The sequence below is a fragment of the Gossypium raimondii genome, chromosome 8 (assembly GCF_025698545.1).
Source record: "Gossypium raimondii isolate GPD5lz chromosome 8, ASM2569854v1, whole genome shotgun sequence".
Lineage (NCBI taxonomy): Eukaryota > Viridiplantae > Streptophyta > Magnoliopsida > Malvales > Malvaceae > Gossypium > Gossypium raimondii.
The window spans coordinates 3,832,248-3,857,257 of NC_068572.1; the positions used below are offsets into that span (position 1 = coordinate 3,832,248).

General features: G+C 31.3%; 2 protein-coding genes across 3 annotated transcripts; one reads left to right on the top strand and one right to left on the bottom strand.

Annotated features, from left to right (window-relative positions):
* Nucleotides 1-1,074: 1,074 nt before the first annotated feature.
* LOC105790363 (serine/arginine-rich splicing factor RS31) lies at nucleotides 1,075-4,226 on the bottom strand. 2 transcript variants are annotated; one of them, XM_012617930.2, is made up of 6 exons: nucleotides 4,121-4,226; nucleotides 3,806-3,956; nucleotides 2,119-2,231; nucleotides 1,802-2,031; nucleotides 1,470-1,721; nucleotides 1,075-1,371 (listed from the first exon to the last, which is right to left on the bottom strand). In XM_012617930.2, exons 2-6 carry the CDS (start codon nucleotides 3,909-3,911, stop codon nucleotides 1,341-1,343), a joined length of 732 nt encoding a protein of 243 aa, XP_012473384.1. In that variant the 5' UTR covers nucleotides 3,912-3,956; nucleotides 4,121-4,226; the 3' UTR covers nucleotides 1,075-1,340. The 2 variants fall into 2 exon arrangements, with proteins under 2 accessions (XP_012473384.1, XP_012473383.1); XM_012617929.2 differs by having other exon boundaries at nucleotides 1,075-1,374.
* Nucleotides 4,227-10,859: 6,633 nt separating this feature from the next.
* On the top strand, nucleotides 10,860-11,615 carry LOC105790364 (auxin-responsive protein SAUR32). The gene has a single exon (XM_012617931.2). The coding sequence runs from the start codon at nucleotides 11,112-11,114 to the stop codon at nucleotides 11,475-11,477; it is 366 nt and encodes a 121-aa protein (XP_012473385.1). The 5' UTR covers nucleotides 10,860-11,111; the 3' UTR covers nucleotides 11,478-11,615.
* Nucleotides 11,616-25,010: the final 13,395 nt, after the last annotated feature.

The following is a 25,010-nucleotide window of genomic DNA, read 5'->3' on the forward strand; positions in this document are numbered from 1 at the left end:
AGATTCTACGTATCTTTATCTCTTTTAATAGGAGAACGATAAATCAGGTTCTTTTTTTCCCTTTAAAATACATAATTAAAAATATTTTTGGGTAAACTACACTTGAGGTCACCCAACTATGCTTAAGTTTCTTTTTTGGTCCAATTTCGTTAGCAGCAGTTAACCAACTAAAGGGTAAATCACGTGGTGGTTTTAAAATTAACATAATAATAAATTTAACCCCCAATATGTATACATTATTGTCAATTTACTCTTAATTCAAAATAAATTATAAAATTCAAAAATCATCATCATCATGTGTCCTGGTTTCAATTATTGAATGCAAAAGCTGTGGTGGCCTAGTTATTGAGTTGGAGAGTGATTATCGACCGTAGATATTGGAGTGGGGCCACAACAAACTAAAATTTCTTAAGATATTCTTTATAACTAAAAAAAGATCCTAAAATATGTTTTAATGGTGCTGCTAAGCTCCTTCCCAGTAAATTTTAGCCTCCCATTACTATTTGTTTTCAAATTTCTTTCTTCTGCTAAATTTTGTTTTAAAGACCCATTTTTCTGATTTTATTTTTCAAACTGTTTTTGGTGCTGTTGTTAGCCATTTCGAAACAATGGCGTCGCCCGGACACGAAGCGGAGACCTTCAGTGTGTTAGACTGATGTGATAACCAACTACACCACGACACCGTTTCCGCTTGATGAGTCGCAGAAGCCGTATTCAAGTTTTAAAATAATTAAGCTCGTAACGTATGTGAATTGTCTCGAGAATGATTTATATAAAAATTTAATTTGAATGTATCCCTTAAAATAGCTTATTTCATGGATTATTATTTTGTACAGGAAAATTCACATATTTGTAAAATAATAATTAAAAGATGCAGTTACACCATCTACAAAATCAGTGAGCAAACTAACAAACGCATTTCTAGTATTTTCTAAACTCATCGTTTCAATCAATATTTGGATCACATTTGATAACGTCTAATCCTGATTTGTATTATATTCCAACACTTCCAATATTTCTGTCCTGTCCTCTAATTTTTTTGCGTTACGTTAATGCTTAGCAAACATCAAAAGATTGAGCTTCAACCATGGGAATATTCTATATATTAACAGGAATAAAAGATTCTAGAGTGCATACCAAGATATCATCATAAGCCCATGATTCCCAATTCAGACTGAAAATTACAACCACCGTATCCAATTGTACTTTTGACCTAACAAATCTCTCCAACTTATAAAAGAGTTCAATCAAGAAAAATGCTACTCATTCTTCTACTCAAACTGCAAACTCTAATAAGTGCATGTTTTCAACATATTCTTCTCCATCATTCCGACCGCCATTCATGTCCGGGACCTTCGAACTGGGGATCGGCTGCTAATTCAATGAACATTAAGAACTAATAAATCATTTGAAACATGTTATAAGTGGCTCGAACAACAAGAAACAATAAATAGGCTTTTAATAACTACCTGCGATATCTCCCATACTCGGGACTCTTGTGCCTGTCATAAGCAGGACCGTTATAGCGATCATAAACAGGACTCCGAGCCCTACCATAATCAGGACTTGGTCGCCTTCTATATGCAGGGCTTGGAGACCTCCGATATGGACTATCCCCATGTCTGCCATTACCTCCTCTTCTGGGACTATCGTATCTACCATCCCTCTCATCATCATCCCTTAAAGCATATTCAACTGACACAACTCGATCCAGTAACTTGCTGTAAAATGCATAACATTAGTAGCTTAGAACCAATACTGTCTCACCATGAAATTAATACAAAAATGAGTATACTTCTACCTTCTTTGTGTAGCCTCAAGGGCTTTGCTTGCATCCTCTTGTGTGGCAAATTGCACAAATGCAAAGTTCCGCCTAATGCGAACATTAAGAACCTTCCCATATGGCTCAAAATGCTTCAGTATATCTCTTTCCCTGGTGCGAATCGGGTCAAAGTTGATAACAAACAAGGTTTTGGTGGGCCTTTGATTTGTTGTTGATCTAGATCCATCACGATGCCTACCACGTTCTCCCTGACAGTAAAACCATCCTTAAAATCATAAACCTTAAAATCAAAACCAGCAACTATCAAACATAACTCAGAAAGAGCAATAACATACCTTTGCCCACTCCACGGACAGTCGCCGCCGATCATATCCAAAAGCACTATTATCAAGTCCACGAATAGCATCTTCAGCATCACGTTCATCCTCAAAATAAACAAAAGCAAACCCTATAACATAAACCGAAATCAGAGGCAGAAATTACAGTTTTACAATTGGTGTTATACCCACACAACGACAGGTACATCAGCCAAATCAGAGAGGATTTCTTTTCCCTGCTAGAACTAAGAAAAATATACAGCACCTGCATATATGTGAAGGAATGGCTGATGCACATAAGGATGTAGAAGCGTTGCATGATGCACTAAATCAAGATGGTGGCATGTTAAAAGTTAAAATCCAAGTTTTCAGGGTCTGAAGACATTATTGCAAAGCATGTTTCGCCATTCAGACAGCAGGAGTTCAGAAATTGAAGGCATGGCATGACAGATTTCAGTTGTCCTCTATAGTCAGTGGTACAAGGCATGACATGATAGTTTGATTGGTCACCACCAGCCAGTCAGGATGGTGAGTAACATAATCGAGTGAAGAAAATGCAGGATGATGCCATCTGTGGGTGGCAGGAGAGTAGATAGGCAAGCAGACAAGATTTTTTTTGCAGAAAGTTGGCGAGCCCATATAGAAGCTCAATTTCCTTCAGAAGAAGTTCCTGCGCCAAAACAAACACTTAGGTGGCATTCTCCAGTAAACTGGAATCCTTCAGGTGTCATTTAATTTCTCCCAGATAGTGTGGTCAGATATACAGACCGCTGTAGATGTATATCTGACATCCAATTCCAAAACAAAGTAAATGACCATTTTACAATTCCGATCAATCAAAAATCAATCCCGCATCCATTCTTGAGCCTGAATATAAGCAAGTCTAGAGCTCAAGAAATCACCAGACATTCCCCACATTATCATAGCTTTAGGTTAGTTAAGACATTATAGTGTTATCATTGTTTTCTTTTCTTTCACTTATTTCATTAGATACACCTCCTTTAATTGTAAGAAAGGGATAACATTAAACTCTATACTTCTCAATATTTCAGTATCCAACAACAGACACGGACCACAGGGAAATCATGTATACCAAAAAGAAAATTGCATGTTTTGTAGATACAGATCAAGCTTTAGAGTTTATTATATATCTGATGCTATATAGAGAGATGAATAGAAAAATGCACACACATATATACATTTTGCGCTTTACTTCATTCTTTGTTTGTGTTTTTTTTTTTTTTTTTTGCGCCCTGCGCCTGAGGCAATATAAGGGTTCTAGCACCTAGAGTGCACCTTACAGAATTGAAAACAAGGTCACAGAAGGCAAAGGTCATAACTAGCGTATGCATATTCTAATTTAAGATGAATAAAAAACGAGGGATATTGATGAAAAGTTAACCGAGAAAGAAAATTCCAAAATAGTAACTCCACAAGCGTATTCATTATAAGGTAAACTCCATTAGAGCTAAAGGGGAAACAAAATTTAAAGACGTCATCATTTGCAAATGTTCCAGATTCCAGAACAATAATAAGAAAAAACGATGACATTAAGTTCTCTTTGTCAATTGAAGTAAAGAAAATGTTCTACGATCAGCCAAACTATCAAGAAAATTAAATGAAAAGACGGATCAAACCACAAAAAAAGAGCATGCATTTTAAAGCAATAAAGGTTCACATTTCACTGTTTTAACAGTATTTTTACCAGATTTCATATCAACTCGGTCGATCCTCCCATACTTGGAAAACAAACGCTCCAGTTCTGACTGCCGAGTCTCGAACTCGAAATTCCCCACAAAAACAGGCCTCATTTTCCCCGAAAAAAAATATATCGTCACCTTATCCTCACCAGAAACCTAATCGTACAAGAAGAAAAAGAAAAGACAATTTTAAACCCTGCCTTAAAAAAAATCTACCAGTACTAACATAAAATGGAGGACCGTGTTTACTGACGATTTGCCTTTATTTTCCAGGGAAACAAACAAGCCAAATGAGATAAGTGAAAAGAGAGAGAGAGTACCTTGCGATGTAGCGATTAAACCTCAAAAAAAAAAAAACCTAGATGAGAGAGAGAGAGAGAGAGAGAGAAAGCGTGTTTAGGATTTGGGTGCAAGGATAGCATAAATAAGAGAGTAGGGATTATATATATGGGCGTAAATTCTGTACTTATTAACGCCAAACAAAGCCCATACCGTTTGATTATTGTTCAGTCCAGCGTGGCACGATGATATCCGTTTGATTATCAAAGACGTAGGTTTCTAGTGAAAAGCTAAGGGCGGGTAAAAGTTTAAATTTTCAAAAGGTCCTTGTACTCTTTAGAAATTTTAACTTTAGTTCCTATACTTTAATTTTGAAGCATTTAATCCCTATATATTTTTTGAGATTTAAAAACCTTGGTGTCACTGTCAATTTTGCTGCTAGAATTGGTGTTTGGGATGTTATAAATAGGTAAAATAACTCTTTTACCCCATAATAATTACAACTTATAAAAACATACGAAAGAGTGTAAAACTATTTTTACATCAGTATAAATGGATCCCTCCCATTTATATAAATATATAGAATTATAGTATTTTTACACCGGTATAAGTTCCGAATTAGACCCTCCCCAACTCATAAATAGGAGTATAATGCGCTTCAACATACTTGAACCCACATCCTCCTGCATTGGCAACAATGCCCATACCAATCTAGCCAAAACTCAATTTTTTAATTAGTTGTTAAGTAATATATTTTAATTAACTTTACAAATTTATTACCCAAATGGTTGAACATAATTAAAATATAATAAATTCGTAATTAAAACATTTATCCATGAATATAGTTAACCAAAATTATTTCATTTCAGTTGATTTATCCTAAATGAATTTTGGTTCATTGGACCGTTAATGATTTTAAAACTTCACGAACAGACTGGATTAAATCTGGGCTTTGAGATGACTTTAAAATAACATAGGCTTGACTGAACTTTTGGGCCTAAATCTACATTAATCCCATAAAAAATAAAGAGTAAACTATAAAAATAGTCACTTTTGTTTGCCTCAGATTACATATTAGTCACTTATGTTTGAAATGTTACGTTTTAGTCACTCACGTTATTGTTTTGTTACGAAGTGGTCACTCTACTGTTAAACTTCGTTACCTCTCTAATGGCAGTCCTACGTGGCAGTCCAAATGTGTTTTAAATGCCAACTTGGATGTCCAGTTACTGGAATGAAAATAGCTTTTTAATTAAATAAATTTAATTTGGACTGCCATGTAGGACCGTCGTTAGGGAGGTAACGGAGCTTAATAGTAGAGTGACCAGTTCGTAACAAAACGATAACGTAAGTGATTTGACCTGTTCGTATTAAAAAAATTTATATTACTATTTTTATATAAAAACAAATTTTAAAAAAATATAATGCATCAAATGCACTAAAAACAAAGATAAACTATTCTCAACAAATTGAAAATAAATTAAAAAATTATTTATACTTAAATAACACTAAGATAGTTGCAACTTAGCAAGCAAAAACCTATAAAATAGTAGCAAAATTAACAATAAAACAAAAGTTATACAATATTCAAATAATAACAACAAAATAGTAACAATGTGTAGCTAAACAACAACGTAAACAACGAAAACAGCAGCAAAAAGCAACAATTTTTTATATATACTTGGGCCTGGGCCGAAAAAACTTATTTGAGACCCGACCTATCTAAAAAATGGGCCTTATTTTTTACCAAAATCTGGACTTATATTTTTGTCCAAATCCTCTAACTTTTTAAATAAACATTCGAACAGGGCCATGCGTGATATGGTCTACTAAATATCAACCCATGCCAAATTTCAAAAAATTAAATTAAGTTTAAAATTAGTTTCAAATTAATTGAAACAAAAAACCAATTACATTCTAACTTATTATTTAATTTTCAAAATTAAAATATTATACATTATTTGCAATTAAAAAAAAACAGGCTAAAATGTTGACCTCAAAAATTAGGGGGCAAAAAATCCTCCCCAGATGACCCAACCAACTTAATGGACCCTCTAGATTAATGCTCACACTATCTAATCTGCACCCTGATCGGCTCGCATCAAATGGTCATAAAACCTTTTTGGTTGTTTTTGAGGTTCACAAGTTTACTATATATATTTTTGAAGTTAGCTAATGAAATCTAACCATCAAGATATTGGGTCCCATCAGCTATGATAAGTTAAGGATGGTTTTGGTCATTTACGTTTACTACAATATTTAATTTTACCGTAATCATAATTTTTACACTAATCGTAGCTAAACGTACCATCGCCCATCTAAATCTACCCTAAGAGATTTTAATGAGATAAGGTTGCAGCAAGTTTTTAAAGTAGTTGTTTATGTGTTAGCATAAATGTCCACTTCGGTTATTATTGTACCATATACATATCTTGTCTTATTTGTTGACACGTTTGATCAAAATATTTTTAAGGATTTTGTGCAATCAATCTTGTGTTTATTATAGAGAAGATATTGGATCAAACAATATTATTTTTCAATGATTTTTATGTGATCTACTTACGTTATATACCGAGATATGCAATTTAGGAAGTTATGGATAAGTTTTATGATTTTTGTATCATTATGTTAAGGATAATTGATTTGGTAAGATTTGTGCATATCAAAATGGATGAAAGGTTACTTTTTGAATATAGATTCGTACTCTAATTGTTGAAGGCTTGATCAACCTCAGTAGATATGTTTTATTATTGATACAATTTCTTTAAATGGTTCTCGAAATGCAATGAAGTGGTCACTTCGACTAGCGCTTCGATAGGAAACATAACTTGTCACTTTTGGAGTTAGAAATCTTTTCAATCAAATCAGTAGGACGGTAACTTAAATATTTTTAGTGAATGTATGTTGACCTATATTTGAATATCCATCTTGTGGAGCAATACATTTTTTAAAGATTAGATCAGATCGAATCAAGTAATCAAATATCGTAAAATATGGAGATTGAATCATGACATATTATTATTAGTTTACGGAATCTATCAAATGGTTAATGAGTTTACGGAGGGAAGGAGGAGAGATATTATTGGTCTCCCAATTTTGCTTGCCTCTCATGGAAGCATGAAATCGACAACATTATTTTGTATGGAACAAGCAATAGTACTATTAATAAATGTAAACGTTTATGGGTCCGACCAATATGAATTATTTTCGTACCATCAAGAATTGCCCTTTTTTTAAATTATTTTTTAACCATATTTAAATTTAAAAAAACACGAATTTTTATTAATTAATAACTTGGATCGAGTCGATTAATTTTTTCTGATCGAGTCTCAGTTCAATTGGCATGTATATTATTGTCAATGCAAGAAGACGTAGGTTCGAGTATATTGAAGCGTATTGTCTTCCTATTTATGAGTTAGGGAGGAGCAGATATGATACGAACCTATAATAAAATTGTTCAAAATGAATTTTTTTTATCTTAAAACTGATCTTATTTAAATAAATAATATTGAACCGACCTAAGATTAATTAAATCACTTATAAATAATATATATAATATTAATAATTTAAATCTAAAATTTAGAAACTTTACTAATAATGAAAACTAAAATAATAAAAGAAAGAGAATAAAGAAAATAATCTAAAATCTATGCAAAAAAAAAAGCAATCAAAGAAAATTTTGTAGAAAATTAAAGCCACAGATTTTATTTGTACGGATTTTTAGTTAATAAAATTATTTTTCTCGTATTTTAGCTCAAAATATGAGTATACGTTTAGGCTCGCACATTTTAATTTTATTTTTTATAAGATTTTTTAATAGTTACTAATATTATTTATTTTTATTAAAATTTCAAACACGAACAACTTAATGTAATGTTAATAGAATTATGTATTTAATTAAAATTATAATATTATAAATCGAAGTCGAGCTTAGAGGTGCTCATGGGTCAGGTCAGGTCTAAACATCATATTAACATACTTTATATTTGCTCAAGCCCAACTCGGTCCGAAATATGAACATAAAATTTTGCTCAAATTTGCCCATATTTGAAAAAAAAAAAAAAACTAACTCAAGTTTATTTTAGGCATGCCCATATTATTTTTAAATTATAATATATTATTTTAATATTTTATTATTTATTAAAAGTTTTTATATTTTCATCTTAAAATTATTTTAATGTTTATATAATAGTATTATACTAATATATATTTAGTGTAGGTTTATTTTTTAATATGTTCTAAATTACATATATATAAAAATAACATAATATAAAATATTGTAAACTTAAAATGGGTTGAGTCAGGCTCGGGCCTTGAATGTTCAAGACCAAGCCCGACCCATATTTTAAATTGGTCTAATTTATTTGCCTAAATTCATTTTCGAGCCTAACATTTTTACCCAAAAATTCTCAAATTTTAAATAAACTTTCGAACCTCGATAAATAGCCCGACCCATAAACAAATCTAGAATGACTTAAGCTTTATGTATTAAAATCCAAATCTGATCTATTTTTAAATGAATTTAAATTTTGATATAAAATTTAAAATTATATATAAACTTTGATGAAATTTACATTTTTATACATCCAACTTTAATTGTGATTAATATTTATTAATTATATATAATTTAAAGGAAAAAAAATTCTATACGGAATTAAGAGAAAAAAGAAAACTGTACCTGTGGACATAAGTGGACATAAGAGCAGAAGCCGAGGAGACCAGACCACCTCAATTCAATGTGTACTTGACATGTTGGTGACCTGCCATTGGCCTTGTCTTCATTTCCTTTTATCTTTCTTCTACTCTTAAACAACACTTCACTCCTTGTCGTCTGTCCTTCCTTGAAAACCACATCCCCCACTCCTCCTCCATCCACGTGTTTTTGTAAGTAAAAATATTATGGAGGTGATTGTATTAAAGTTAATTTGCATTTTATCTTATTTACTTAAAAATAGGTAAGTTAATATTTTTTTTTAAAAAATTAATCATTTTGTACCATTTAAAATTGATGTGGTTAATAGAATAACCAGATTACGGGTGTTCAAATTTCGGTTAAAACTGGATTAATCGACCGAACCGAGCTAAATTAGTTAATTGGTCGGTTAACCAATCTAATTCGGTCGGAGGTCAATTAATGATTTTTTGAAAGTTCGATTATCGGTTAGTTTGGTTTGAAATCGGGTAATTAACCGAATTAACCGAACTTTCAAAAAACCAATATTATATATTACCAATTCAATTAATTTCGATTAATTTGATTAATTTTAATTTGGTTAATTTGGTTAAATGAACATTACCAATTTGTTTATATATATATATATATATATATATATATTATACTTGTTTTAACAAAAAAACAAAAACAAAAACATAAAAATTTTGGTTAACCGACCAAAGTAACCGAAATAGTTCGGTTCGGTTAATTTGTTTTGAAAAAAATTTGATTCGGTTAACGGTTAAGGGGTTAAAAAGTTCGATTAATTTGGTTAATGCTAATTCGGATCAGTTAACCGATTGAACACCCCTAAACCAAATAGTGATACGTAGCATGCCACACGTACCTTATGCTTCCCTATAAGGACCAGTTTTTAACGCTAGATACATATAAAATTTTGAACGAAAGGACCAATTTGTTCATTTTTTTTAGTAAAGGGGACACATTGATGTAATCTGACTCCTAGTACAAGGGCCTCCATAGCATTTTTACGGTTTTACCCATTCTATTCTCACTCACACTTTTGCATTTCATTTTAAATCGGAAGATAATACATCCTTCTAATTTTTCCAACAATAACAATATCGACTAACCTACAACTCAATTGGCTTATACAGAATGTTAAAACATCAACACAATTATTTCTATTCTATTATTTTTATTTGTTAAATATGCTCTAAATCTTTGTACATTTTGTACTTTTGAAATTTAGTCCTCTAGGAATTTAGTCTCCTATATTTTCATATTTCAAAATCCAAAACCAATTTATTTTTGATAAGTGTTGAACATCCGAACCAATTGTTAACAATATCAAAATTTTTCTCGTTAAGTTCGCTAATATGACATTTTGAAATTAATAAACTACTAACTTGATAGCCATGTAATAAAAAATATTGTAATGAACATGAATTTAATAAAAAAATTTAGCGATATTAATGATTAGACTTGAATTTTGAAAATTAAAAAGTAGCATAACTAAATTCCTAAAAACTAAAAGTAGAAGAACTAAATTACAAACGTTCTAATAGTATAGGGACTTAGAGTAAATTTTAACTTTTTAATTTATATAATTTTATTAATATATATATATTTACCTTCACCATGGTATCATATGAACTAACCCTAAGATTAAAAGGGGCCTAATTTTTTTTTTAGCTTTTAGTGTGGATTCATCTCCTAGGTCCTAACAACTTTTCAGTTCTTATTATATTACATTTTATAATTTTTTTAAAAGGAGTTTAATTTATTATTTTGCCTAAGGTCCCAAAAATATTAAGAATGGGCATGCATCACGATTTCTAATCTTTGTTTTATGATATAATGCTTATAACTACTTATACTCCCTCCCCAACCTTTAAATAATAAGATAATACGCTTTGACGCACTCAAAATCATGTCCTCTTATACTAGCAACAATACCTATCCCAACAGAGCTAAAACCCAATGATCATATTCCATTTTAAATAAGCCCATCTAGAATCATCAACTTTTATAATCTAGTACTTTCCACACCATATAAAATCCCCATTCTTAACATCAAATTCCATCTTTCTTTTTCCCTTCTTTTTGGCAGCATCTCTCAATTTCTTCATCTTTATATAATATTATATATAATATTTATCTTCTCCAAATTTCTGGTGGGTATGAGTTTTACGCATATTGGTGCAGATTATTATTTGTCAACCATGACCAACTCCCCCAACTCTCTCACTTACTCAATTCACTACCTCCCATTTCAACAATGAACCCTTCCCCTTCTTCTTCCCTCTAACTTCCTTTTTCTTCTTAAATTAGGGTTTTCTTCTTTTTTTTTTACGATGGGTAGTGGAGAGAAAAGCTTTAGGAACTTTCATTTACACCTACCACACCTTCATCTTCACCATCATCAACATCAGCAAGGGAAGAAGCAAGGGAGTGATGTGCCGAAAGGATGTTTAGCCATCAAGGTCGGGTCCGAAGGAGAGGAGCAACAAAGATTCGTGGTGCCTGTCATTTACTTCAATCATCCTTTGTTCATGCAGTTGTTGAAAGAAGCTGAAGAAGAGTACGGGTTCGACCAAAAGGGCACCATTACTATCCCTTGTAACGTCCAAGAGTTTAGAAATGTAAGGGGTTTGATTGATAGGGAAAATTCTCTTCACCATCATCATCACCATCATTATGTTTGGTGTTTTAGGGTTTGATGTAATAATTTAAAAAAGAATTAATGGTTTGCAAGTGCTGAACAACGGTGGCGGCCGAAACCATTAACATCAATCATAGATTTTGATTATCTCTACACTAGTATTCATCCAACTATTAATAAATTTTTATTATGATCACTTAACTATTCAATTTTATCTTTCATTACTCAGTTATTTTGAATTTTTGGGTGTCTCTACTTTTGCGTTAACTAGCTTGTGATTAAAAAAATTAATTAACTGAGTGATAATTTATAACGTTCTATAGTTAGATGATTAAAAAGAAATTTCTAATAGGTGAGTAACTATTATTGTAGTTTATCCCTTTTTTCTCTCCAATTTTTATATAGGAGAATAATGTATTTCAACGCACTTAAACACATGTCCTGCTGCACTAATAATAATGTTGGTGCCAATCGAGTTAAGACTTAATCGGTCCCAATAAATTAATTTGTTGTTGTTGGTAGAGGTTGGATGGGGTGGGTGGTGGTTAAAGAGGATCGATCCATGATGATTAAACAATGATGCCATAATGACGATATAAATGTTGCTTATAATATCAGTAACTTTTGTTTGTATTCTTTGGTTAGGAGCCGTGATGGAAACGCAGCAAAATTCTTTTCTTTTCAATATCTTAAAGATACTGAAATTAATTTATAAATTTGTAAGGGATCAAAAATGTAATTTATTGTTAGATTGATTTATGATTTTATAAATTTTCAAGGGATTTGAATATAATTTTATCATTTAAAAGGTTAATTAACTAAAAAGTTAAAATACGTTATAAGTTTACTTAATTTTCACGAATTTATAATTTATTTTTTTACTTTTATTTTTAAAAATTTAATTATTTATTTTTAAAATTTTAAAACTCGGGTTTAATTATTACTATTATTATGATGTAATTATTTTGTGGTGTGTAGTATTTCCAAGTCTTAATGGTATTTTGGCATCATTAGATTAGACGAGGGATCGTGGTAGGGTCCTTGGTGTTGCTTTAAGTTGATACATTGGAAAAGACTTTTTAATCAATTACGGAATTAATCAATTACTTTATTTTTTTTTCTCGGGAAAATTATACTTAAGGTCCTTAAACTATTAGTAAGTTTATCTTTTGATTACTTAACTACTCAAAAGTTTTTATTTAAGCCATTGGTCTGTTAAGGTTTTTTTTTTTTAAATATTCAGTTAGTGAGCTCCAAGCGATTATTCGACCATTGATACAATGAATATATTGGTACCTATCGACGAGTAGAAGAACATACCTTAGATCTAAGCCTATTTGACGGTCAATGTCAGAAATTGGAGAAAAAAGTTGTTTGAACTTTGCTTCGCAGATTTGTGGCATTCAAAGTTATTTCGTGAAAAAAAAAACTATAGAAGAGAAGCAGAAGAAGAGCTTTCGATTGGTACAGACGGTATGAACGGAGAAGGCCATACAACAACGATTTCAACAACCCAATGACTTAAATGAAAACTTTCGAATAGTTTAGTGATCATTTTATAACTTTTTAAAGTTTAGTAACTAAAATATAAACTTACTAATAATTTAGTGACGTTAAGTGTAATTTACCTTTTGTTTTTCATTTAAACCGTGATATATAGTTTTGAAACATGATAGTTTGGTGGTCGGTGCCGTTTTGGTACTAGCTGTAACATATACTTTCTCAGTCTTAAATTAGTATCAAATAGTTTAAGTTTTGTTTCAGTCAAAATTTGGTATATGTGTTTTGATCTAATTTTTGAATATCGGCTTGAGATTTTATTATTTAAATTAATTTTCAATATTTTTATCTTAATTTTTATTTTTATTTACATTTAAAATAAATATAATCATTTAATTAAATTATTCAACTTAATTACTAAATTTAAATTTTATATTTGGACATATAAATATATTTATATATATGTATGGATTAGAAGTATATATTTTGCATGCACATCAAAATATACCAATATCAATAAAAAATATAAACGATACGTTTACTAGTACAATATTAATTAATTTCACATATTTTTTTATATCATTTATGTTTGAAAACAAAAAGAAAATGTAAAATATTTTAAGTCTGAAACAGATTTAAAAACACTTTTAAAATTGACTTTTCTCATATATTATGTTTTTCAAAAGAGTCAACTCAGGGATCGACCCCTGACGGGTAGATTTTGCACCTAAAAGAAAATAAAATTTACGGTTCACAATATTTGTTTTTTGATACAATGCCTAAAATTATTTATAGTCTCTTCTCAACGCTTCAATAAGAGAATAATGCGCTTCAGCGTACTCAAATCCACGTTCTCCTGTATTGGCAATAATATCAATACCAACTGAACTAAAACTTGAATTTACTTAATTATTTTTTAACAACAACAATATGATATAAATACCTGGATTACCTGTTGTAATTAATATTAAAGTTTGTGTGGTATTGTAGGGCACACATCTGGCCTTAACACCAGACAATCAAAGTGCAATTTGTACCATAATATTCTCTGCTAACAAACCTTGCTGTGCTTTCATTGCCATAGGTGTTGTTGGGGTTTGCCTATTTTTTACTAAATTTTATATCATACCAAAACACATATATATATATATATATATATATATACTTGGGTATTGATAAGCCTAGAGATTGCTTAGATGCATGTATCTACTTAGGATGATGTAAGATTGGATCCCATTCCAATTTCATAACAAATAATTTAAGAATTACTTGCAGGTATGGTGTGTGTGTTTTTTTATTACAATAATAAAAGAGGAAGAACATTTTGATGGCAGATGGAAACTTTCATTTTGGGTAATAAAATAGAGTTCAAATACAAATATAAAACAGTTGTACTATAAATTGAATTCTCATCAATCCGAATTTACTCAATGATTTTTTATGGGATTTCCTTGATCTTGATAGAACTATACGGGATCTTTTGCATTACACCAACCAAGATGTGAGCTGTAGCATTAGCTTCTCTTGGAACTTTCTGTAAAATCACCTCCCACTTCCTCCTACAAAGTTCCTGTATGCTCCTCCATTTTCATTATTGTTCTAACCTCAATTTTCATTTGTAAGTTGCATCGAACAAGTAATATACTCGTTCATTGGTTATGAGTGGAAAGAAAATTAAAAAGATGAAAATTTGAACGGGTAGAGGAAGACGGAAAATATAGTTTTTTCTTTTTTCATACTTGGTAGAAAAGTAGAAGAATTGAAAGAAAAAGTAATTTCCTTTCCATCCATTACTTGGTAAAGTTGAAAAATAAAATAAAATATTTGAAAATGTATAATTTTGAACTATCATACATATTTGTTTCATTTTCTCTCCCATGATCATTCTAATCTAAAAGGATTGTTTTTTATGCATTAATATGAAAAATGATCATCTCTCTTATTTTCTTTCCTACCAAATACACTCAAAATTTATTTTATTTTTACTTTTTCACTCAACCAAACATAACTTGTTGACACCATTTTTTTGATAAAACGGGTCGACTTGGATTTTAAAACGAAAACTAAAAAACGGGAGTCGCCACCAATCCTTTTTAATGAGGTGTGATTGGATCACCTCAAAAAGTGGTTGTTTTTAATAAACGGTTTGATTTTATTAAAACAATGATTTTAGTCCACGAAATTTAGAAAAATAGGTTCGAGAGTCGGTTACGTATGAGGAAGGATTAGCATCCTCGTAACGCCCAAAAATTGGATTAAAATTTAAGAGGATATTTGGCTATTTAGTCCAACGAGAAATCGAAACCCAGCATGTAATAGGCCCAATTTGCCCGGGCCCAAAAGCAAAAAAAAAACCAAAAATGAAATAAATAAAACCAATAGAAATTTAAAATTAAAAGTCCAATTAACAACAGTCTAATAGCAGTCCATTTACAATAGCCAATCGACCCAATAAGGCCCAAATAGTCACTAAACCCAAACATCAGCCCAATGCCCAACCCAAATCAGCCCAAAACACAAAACGACACATGGAAACCCCAATAGCGAGGGTTCCCAGCGCAGCATTAGTGACGTCCCTTCACTCTCCCTCCGTACGTGACAAGCCCCCATGAGCTTGCGCCCTTGCCTCTGTACCTCCACGTCGACCTCTGCCCTCGTACTTGCAAAATACACACGAAAACAAGCAGAGAAAGATAACAGAATAGGGGCAACAGAGGGGATTTGGGGGGAGCATTTTTCTTTTCTTTTCTTTTATTTTCATTTTGTAATTCGGGCCATAAAAAGGTCATTCGAATACTGTAAGAAAAAAAAACACACACGCATATAGAAATACAAAAAAGAAGAGCAAAAGAAAATTTTTTGCAAAAGGTGATTCTTTTTTCTCTTTTCTGTTCGTTTACTGCTGTTGATAGTTCTAAAATAAAAGACGGGAGGTTCTTACCTTCGTGTAGACGCCGATGAAGCCTCGTTTGCTCCGCCCTAGTCGAAGTCTGATGAGGTTTCGGGTTCGAAGGCGGCGGAGGACAACGAAAGGACCTAGTTAGTTTTTTTTTGATGGTTTAAAGGAATAGTCTGAGTATAGGGATTTTAGGGTTGGGACTTGATTTTTACGGGGCATAAGGAACGACACCGTTTAGGGCCTGTTTCAATGGCTCTAAAATGGTGCCGTATTGGTACCGACCCGATGACCCGACCCAGGAGCGGCAGAGATCCGCGCGCTGTGGCTTCGGTAGGGTTATTTGCGCATTCGGTCCCCCTCCTTTGTGGCGTGTTCATATTAGTTCTTTTTCTTTATTTATGAATTTCGCACTTGATTTTGGTTTTGTTTCATTTTGGCCCAGGTTGTACGCCGCGTTTTGGAGGGACGGGATTATTTCCCATTTGGTCCCCTGAGTCATCCGCGTGCTACATTTGGCCCCTTCCCCCCTTTTTTCCTTTGTTTTATTTTATTTTTATTTTCATTTATTCCCTTCAATTCTGTCTTATTTTAATTTAATCCATATTTGTTTGATTTGATGCTTGATTTTCATTTTGTTTAAAATTTATTATTCTGTTTCAAATGTATATATGTGTATGTTTAATTTAAATCTAGCATTTATTTTAATATTTAAGCTTAAATATTGTTTTAAAGTTCATCATTAGATTCATAAAATATAACATATTATTATTTATTATTATTATTATTGCTATTATCTAAATTTATTATACATATATCATTATAAAATTTTCTTTCCGTTTTGTATGTATCGTTTATTTAAATTAGCACACGATATATACTTTGAGTTTCTTTCCATGTGAAATTTATTTGAAAATTCATTTATATATTATTATATCCCTTTCTAACCTTTTGATATATTTCAATATTCATTTTATTTATTCAAAACTTGTCACATTTTATTTATGTTATTTCACTTAGCTCTTCTTTCAAAATCGATGATTAATTCGTTTAGTTGTTGAATGTTGATATTTGTGTTCGCACGATATGTGATGGATATTATTGCCCGCATATGTATTATGTTATTTATTAGTGTTTGTTGTTTATTGATGATCGTTTGGTATATACTTTAGCTCATTAATTATAGTTTCGTGTTGTATATTAACATCCCATCGTTTTAATCTAAAATATTTAGTTTCATTAAAGCATTAAAACCCTTTTTTACAAAAGTTTTCAAAAATAACGCAATACTCGACATTTAGGATCTTCGAAAGGATTGGGCCCTAACGTATTGGGTTCCAATTCTCCTCGTTGAATCTAAATAATCGAGGATATGCTTCAATCAAAACAAAAAAAACTCATTCTCGGGAATTTGATATGTGTCCTAATGTATTGGATGCGATATGTCATTTTCTCGAAATGAGGTTTAAAAAAATAAGGGTTGTGTTCAATGCTAGGAATTTTGAGGAATTGTACTCTAACGTATTGGGTTTCAATTTTTCATCTGACTTCAAGCAATTGAATATCCCTTTTCAACCTCAAGAATTTTGAAAATCTAAAGACAAGCTCGTTCTCGAGTACTAAAAATGTCGTGTCCTAATGTATTGGGTATGACATTTTATTACTCTGAGATGAGATGGTCTTTAGCATTCACATCGATTTATCCAAGCATATTTTGTAAAATTAATATAAATAAAAAAGAAAGGATCTATTTAAAATTTTTTCAAAATTTCGACATTAAGACATTAAACAATCAATTCGGTACCAATTTTGGGCGTCACGAGGGTGCTAACCCTTCCTCGTGCATAACCGCCTCCCGAACCTATTTTCTCAAAATTCGCAGACCCAAAATTGTTTTCAAGGTGAACCGATCACACCTCAATAAAGGATCGGCGGCGACTCCCAAATTTTATTTTTAAAAATCGATCCCTGTTTTTTTTCAAACTTAAAAAGTGGTTTCGACACAGCACATTAGGGTACGTATTCTCGAATTTCCAAACGCGAAATATTGCCTTATTTTGAATTTTTTTAAAAGGATATTTGACTATGTGGTCGAACGAGAAAAAAATCGAAACCCAGCACGTTTTCTCGAATTTCCAAACGCAAAACATTTCCTTAATCGAAACCCAACACGTTTTCTCGAATTTTCAAACGCAAAACATTTCCTTACTTCGAAAATTTTTTTTAAAGGATATTTGGCTATTTGGTCGAACGAGAAAATCGAAACCCAGCACATTAAGGCATGTTTTCTAGAATTTCCAAACGCAAAACATTGCCTTACTTTGAAATTTCTTTTGATGTATAGTATTAATATGCGTAACAAAATGCTAATGAATACGATAATGTGAGCATAGATAATATGAACAATAGCAACAAAGTAAAATAAAAGGACAAAATAATATCATGCAAAATAACAAGTATATAAATAAATAAAACTAAAACATTCTTTCTAAATAATAATAAAAATATAAATAAAGAAAGTGAATAAGATTATAAAAGAGTAAAAGATATATATAAGTACGAATGTATATAAAAATTGAAAGAGAAATAAAACATGTAAGTATATTTATATATTCGTGAAAATAAAATGTGTATTGATACGTATGGATATGTATTTAAATTATAGAGATATACATGAGATATAAGTATGTACATATATATATATGTATTATAAAATGGGCATTTTACTAAAAAAAAGCCCTTTTTTTTCATTAATTACCGAAATGGGCCAACTATTTAATTATTTACCGGATTGGTCCATTTTCCCCGAAGTCGCGTCCATGTCGTAGCGATGTCGTAGTACGCTGTCAGAGACATGTTATCGTCGGTAGCGATGTCTTGATTTCAGAAGAAATCGCGTCCTAGAGGAAGCGATTTCCTGCTGAGTCAACACATCGCGCTGACGTGGCAGCGATGTCAGCCCGTGCGTGAACAGTGCCCAACGGTCAAATATTTGACCGTTGCCCCTACCCCTTTTTATTTTTTCACAAACAAATCCTCTCTCATATTTCCTCTCAATTTTCTCTCAATTTCCTTCCAAAATTCTTATAAATCCATATTTAATTTCAATTTCCTCTCAATTTCATTCCAAAAATCTCTCAAACCCATATTTAATTTCAATTTGCTCTCAATTTCCTTTTTTAAAATAGTTTTAAATTTTTTTTATATTTTTATAATCGTAAAAATTTCTACGATTTCATCAATGGCCGGATCATTGACTCGTCTTGATAGGCATCACATATCGGTGGAACAAATGAAAATGGTAAGTGTTAAATTGTTTCTGCTCTGACTTATGCATTCTGAGAACATTTTCTGCCTAATTTATAACCTCAGCCCAAACATGCTACTGTAGCAAAAGCGCGTCCCTAAGGGCGCGATTTTTACAAATTCTTCTCAAATAGCATCTTGCTAGAAGCGAATTTATACTATTTGCTCAGAAACGTCAAAAAAAAATTATTTCATCCATGACCTACTATAGCAAGAGCGTGTCCACGAGGGCGCGATTTTAAAATTTCTTCTCTAATAGCATCCTGCTAGAAGCGATTTTATACTATTTGCTCAGAAAGGTCAAAAAAAATTATTTCTTCCTGGATCTAAAAACCCTAAAAACCTAAACCCTAAGCCCTAAAAGCCGAAAAAACCTAACGTGAAAAAAAACGTCAAAATCGCGTCCCCCGGAACGTGCTACGTGTCGTGCCGATGACATCATTGACGTCGGTAGCGATGTCTTGACTTCGGCAGAAATCGCCTCTAGGACGCGATTTCTGTGAAGTCAAGACATCGCGTTGACGTGGCAAGAATGTCTCGACAGCATACTCGACATCGCTACCGACGTGGACGCGATTTCGGGGAAAATGGACCAATCCGGTAAATAATTAAATAGTTGGCCCATTTCGATAATTAATGAAAAAAATGGGCTTTTTTTGGTAAAATGCCCTTATAAAATATGATAAAGAATGTATAAACATGTGTGTATATATATTTATGAAAATTAAATATATACATAGATATGTACATAAATTATAGAATATATAAATAAGTATATATTAAAAAATAATGTATATATATTATAAAATATATGCCTATATATATGAATAATAAAATTTGAAGTTTGAAAAGTATAAATAAGTAAATAATAATATTAATATTAATGATGTAATATAATAGTAATAATAATATTAAAATAATTAATTTAATAATAAAATAACTAAAATAACAAATAGAGGATTAAATTGGAAACTAGACTAAATTTTGGGGTCGAAATTAAAAAAATGAAAAAAAATATTGAAAAGGATTAAATCATAACTCGCGTGAAAAGAAGAGGACCAAAAGGGAAATCCCACGTTAATTAAACGACGTCGTTCCAGCGAGGTCTGTGCACAGGGTCTATGGACCAAATCGAAAGAAAAATAAAAATCTGTGGCAAAATTAAAAAAAAGGGATAGGACCTAACCAGCCTCAAAAGCGGAAGGACTGAGGATGAAAATAGCCCCCTTTGTCCAAAAACACGCGTATCCTAGGCGGTTCGGGTCGGGTGGATCGGGTTAGGCCAAAACGACGCCGTTTTGGTGCCTGAGAGGCTTGCCCAAAACGACGTTGTTTTGGGGGACTATAAAAGTCAAGTTTTTTTTTTTAAATTGCATTTTCCTTCTTTCTCTAAAAAAAAGAAATTCTCTCAAATTTCCTCTCCCCTATCCGGGCACCAGCCCAAAATCCTGTAACAGCCCGATTTTGACCCTAATCGGACAAAGTTGTTTCGGGACCACAAATCCAAGTAAAAAAATATTTTTAAATTATTTTTGGTATTTGCAGTATGTGAATTGATATGTGTAAAAATTTCGTATAAAAATTTGATCATTTGAGTGCTCAATTTGATAAAATAACTTAATCGCGTAAAATGAAAATTTAGAAGGTCAAACTTAAAAGCACTCAATTGTTGTTGTCTTTCAAAAATGAGGGTTTTAAATGGTAATTAGGCCATTTAGTAGATAGTGGGCAGCAATGGTTAATATTGCCCTTAAGTTATATGTTTATAATTTATTTAATTAAGGTTAATTTAGTCATTAAGTAAATTATAATATTATAACTAAAAATAAGTAATGAAAAGATGAATATTTCATCTTTCTTAGCCGAATAGTGAAAATGAAGAAACCTTCCATGGCTTTTTAAAGTTTCGGCACTTCCATAGCAAAATTAAGATCAAGAACGAAGAAAACGGAATTGGATCAGGGGAAAACGAAAGTAGTCGAGTAATCGATCGTGTCCGCCGATATCCGAGATTTTGAGGTGGTTACGAGTTCGGGATCGTCAGTAAAGTTTATCACACTATTGGATAATTACAATCAAGAACGAAGAAAACGGAATTGTATCGGGGGAAAACGAAAGTAGTCGAGTAATCGATCGTGTCCGCCGATATCCAAGGTAAGTCAATTAGCAAGTAAATGTTATCTAAATTGAATATATATATATATATATATATATATACATTTTTTACCACACATATGATAAGTTAGAACTTAAAATGTGTAAATTAAATAAAACCTTGTAATTTACCTATATATTATAGCCGAATATAAGAATTAATATTAATAAGTTGATGTTAATGATTTACGTTTCATGTATGTTAGCTAAATATGCTATAAATTCAATGATTCAAACAAATGGTGGAATAAATATACATAGATGTGTAAATTGAATGTAAGGCTTAATTCTTTGGATTGAATTTAAGTTATGAGTTAAAGATATGGTTCTAAAGTATATTATAAGTTCTTGTAATAAAATTTAAATACTATGAATTACATATATTTTTGTGCGTATTGTTAGAACATAGTTATATACGTATATTCATGTTCTTGAGCTGGAAAATTAATGTATGAATTTTATAGGTATAAGAGGGTTCGAACATAGATTACAAAAACATTTGTGCTGAATGTAATGTTTTTTTTTTAGTTATACCTATGTGGTCCGAATGTAAGTTTATTATGAAGAATCGAATATAATTCAATGTTACGGATATGCAATTACTGAGTAAGACTTATGAAATTATAAATAACTATACGAAAGAGCGTCTTTGTATTTGAGATTCTGAGGCTTGTGCCTAGCAGGCTTAATGCCGGTCAAATATTCAGACTATACGTCTAGCAGGCTTAATGCCGGTGAAATATTCAGATTATACGTCTAGCAGGCTTAATGCCGGTGAAATATTCAGACTATACGTCTAGCAGGCTTAATGCCGGTGAAATATTCAGATCATACGTCTAGCAGGCTTAATGCCGGTGAAATATTCAGACTATACGTCCAGCAGGCTTAATGCCGGTGAAATATTCAGACTATACGTCTAGCAGGCTTCATGTCGGTGTACGGAATCAGGCTTTAAGCCTAGCAGGCTATGTGCCGGTGAATTTATTTAAAACGTGTGTTCAGAAAGTTCTTGTTAATGTAATTTTAAATGTAGTCAGACATGTGAATGAATTATATCTGCAGGTATGTATTAATTAAATGAATGAATGGAAATAAGGTAAGTTGTCTATTCGGAATGAAATATCATAAGTGTTTGTAATATTATAAGTTACCAATTTTATTTAGAGATGTAAATTGGCTTAGTTGATAACTAAGCTACCATAACGAAGGCTTATATATGGATGAATTAAGGTATGTTTAGATTAATAGAAAGGTATATGGAATTGAAAGTGTAACCAAGAGATGTATAATATCCTTATAAATAATTTAATTGTTCTTTTATTTTATTTGTTAAATTTTATCTATGCTATTGACTTACTAAGCTTTAAAATGCTTACTGTATGCGTTTGTCTGTTTATTTTGTCTTATAGATTTTGAGGTGGTTACGAGTTCGGGATTGTCAGTAAAGTTTATCACACTATTGGATAATTACGGTATTTTAAGCTGAAATTTTCTTGAAACTATGGCATGTATAGACTAGTTTGAAATTGTTTCTTTTGAGAGTATATTTGTATTAAAGCCATGCGAATATGGCTTAATTAGCTTGCTCTACTCGATTTTGGATTGGATTAAAGACCATGCACATTTTGGTTTTGGTTTGACATTATAGGAAAATTGTAAGGTAAATAAATGTTGTGTGTGTGGTTTATTCGAACTAGGTATGAGCTTAATATATATATAACATGGTTATAGGTGAAAGTATACATTATTTTAGAGAGGAATTTGGTCTTGAATGCTAATGAAAAGTTAAACTTGAGAAGTTGGATTCTATATGCAAGTATATATGTTAAAATGGGGTATGAAATGCATTTTTATAAGGTGATGAAATAAAAACTTTGTTAAATGATATTTGTATAGATAATTACGTGTGTGCATATATATGGTTTTAGTATATATATACATATATATACTTGATAATTAAAGTTGGCCTTGAAGTTTATAATATTTTGGAATAAGGCGATGGTTGAATATGCATGTTCGGCTTGGTCATAGTAAATATTAAGTAAAATGTTTCACATTTTAATTTAGCATCCATGATATATATATATATATATATATATATATATATATATATATATATGTATGTATGTATAATGGTGATTTATCAAAATGTTTGACATTAATGATGGGGTGGTTGTTGTTAAATAATGAACTTTGCTTAAAAGTATATTTGACTTGTTAAATATATAATATGAGAATAATAAAGTTGAAAGTATATATGCAGTTAGTGAGTAGAGAATATTAAATTATTGAGTTATAAATTTATGCAAAGGTTGAATAAAAAAATGCTATGTCTTGGACTCAGATTAGTAAATATTATATATATATTTGTATATATATATTCATATAGAATGTCTTGAAATTTGTTTGATTCAAGTATATAGGTGATAAGAAACATAATTATGTATATAAGATTTGCAAAATTGACACGGATATATATATGTATAAATTGCTATATGAAACTTAAGTTTTTCATTAAATGAGTATATATATAATATTTATATTCGAGTATACCTTTGATTAAATTTGGTTACGTTGATAAGGAATGGAACTATGTAATAATTTGAATTGTCTAGTAAGTATATTTAGCATTGTTCTTGCGTGTTTAAGATTGTTCAATAATTGTCTATAATCATGTTAAGTTCAGTAATGCCTTGTAACCCTAATCTGGAGACGGACACGGGTTAGGGGTGTTACAAATCCGGCCAACGCCGCCGTCGCGCCGGCCACCATACACGGTGGCCGAAAAAATAAAAAAGGTATATTTTTTATTATTTTTTATATGTTATGTATATATTTATATTATGTATATTATTAAAAATCAAAAGTAGAAAAACGAATAAATAAATAAAGTTAGAAACTAGGAAAACCTTTGTGTTTCTTTGCTCTTTATTTTTTCTTGGATCCTTTTTATTTCCGAAAGAAACCTCAAAAAACTCCTCTCCTTTTACAGCAGGTTCGGTTTTTAGCTGAAAGAAAAGAAAAAAAAATCCCTCTTTACAATTTGTTTTCTTAAGCTTTTATAGCCATTTTTACAAGATTCAAATCTATTCTTGTCATTTCTCTGCAGGCAAGTGGACGACGACGGTGGCAGAGAGTAGGTGGCGGTGGCAGGAGTTGGTGGCTGCTAAAGCGGCGGGGTGGTTGACCAGCAGGCCCTAGGTGCGACGCACCTAGGGTTAGGGATTGTTGTTTTCTGCTATTGGGTGTTGGGCTAGGGTTTTTGAATATTGGGCTATAGGTTTTGGGCTTGTTTTATTATTTTGATGGTATGGGCCTGCTGATTTGTAATTTGGACTGTTTATTGATTTTTGGTTTGGTCTTGGTCTGCTTTGAGTGTACTGGGCCCGGGCAAAATTGGGCCTGTACACAACTTAAATCTCAATCTTACCAATGATGCAGCAACCCTTTGTCATGGTTGAAAATTGAAATTATAAAATCAGAAGTTTAGATGGAGTGATTGAATTATTTCAAAAAATTTTAAAAATATAAATTCATAAAAATTCATAAAAATTAAAAATTAAAAAAAACATAATGAAAAATCCTAAATTCTTTTTTGGCATAATGCCAAAATAGACCCTAACATTTGAATGTTTGGTCACTATGGCCCTTTATGTTTTTTTTGAGCACTTTAACACCTAACCTTTTTTTTGGTCAAATTGATCTATTTTTAATAGACATGATGACGTGGCCTTT

Coding starts and splice junctions, on each gene's coding strand:
- LOC105790363 (XM_012617929.2), bottom strand. CDS start 3,911: ATGAGGCCTGTTTTTGTGGGGAATTTCGAGTTCGAGACTCGGCAGTCA. Junction 1,722..1,801: donor CTTGAGGCTACACAAAGAAG/GTAGAAGTATAC, acceptor TGCATTTTACAG/CAAGTTACTGGATCGAGTTG. Junction 1,375..1,469: donor GAGTATGGGAGATATCGCAG/GTAGTTATTAAA, acceptor TCATTGAATTAG/CAGCCGATCCCCAGTTCGAA.
- LOC105790364 (XM_012617931.2), top strand. CDS start 11,112: ATGGGTAGTGGAGAGAAAAGCTTTAGGAACTTTCATTTACACCTACCA.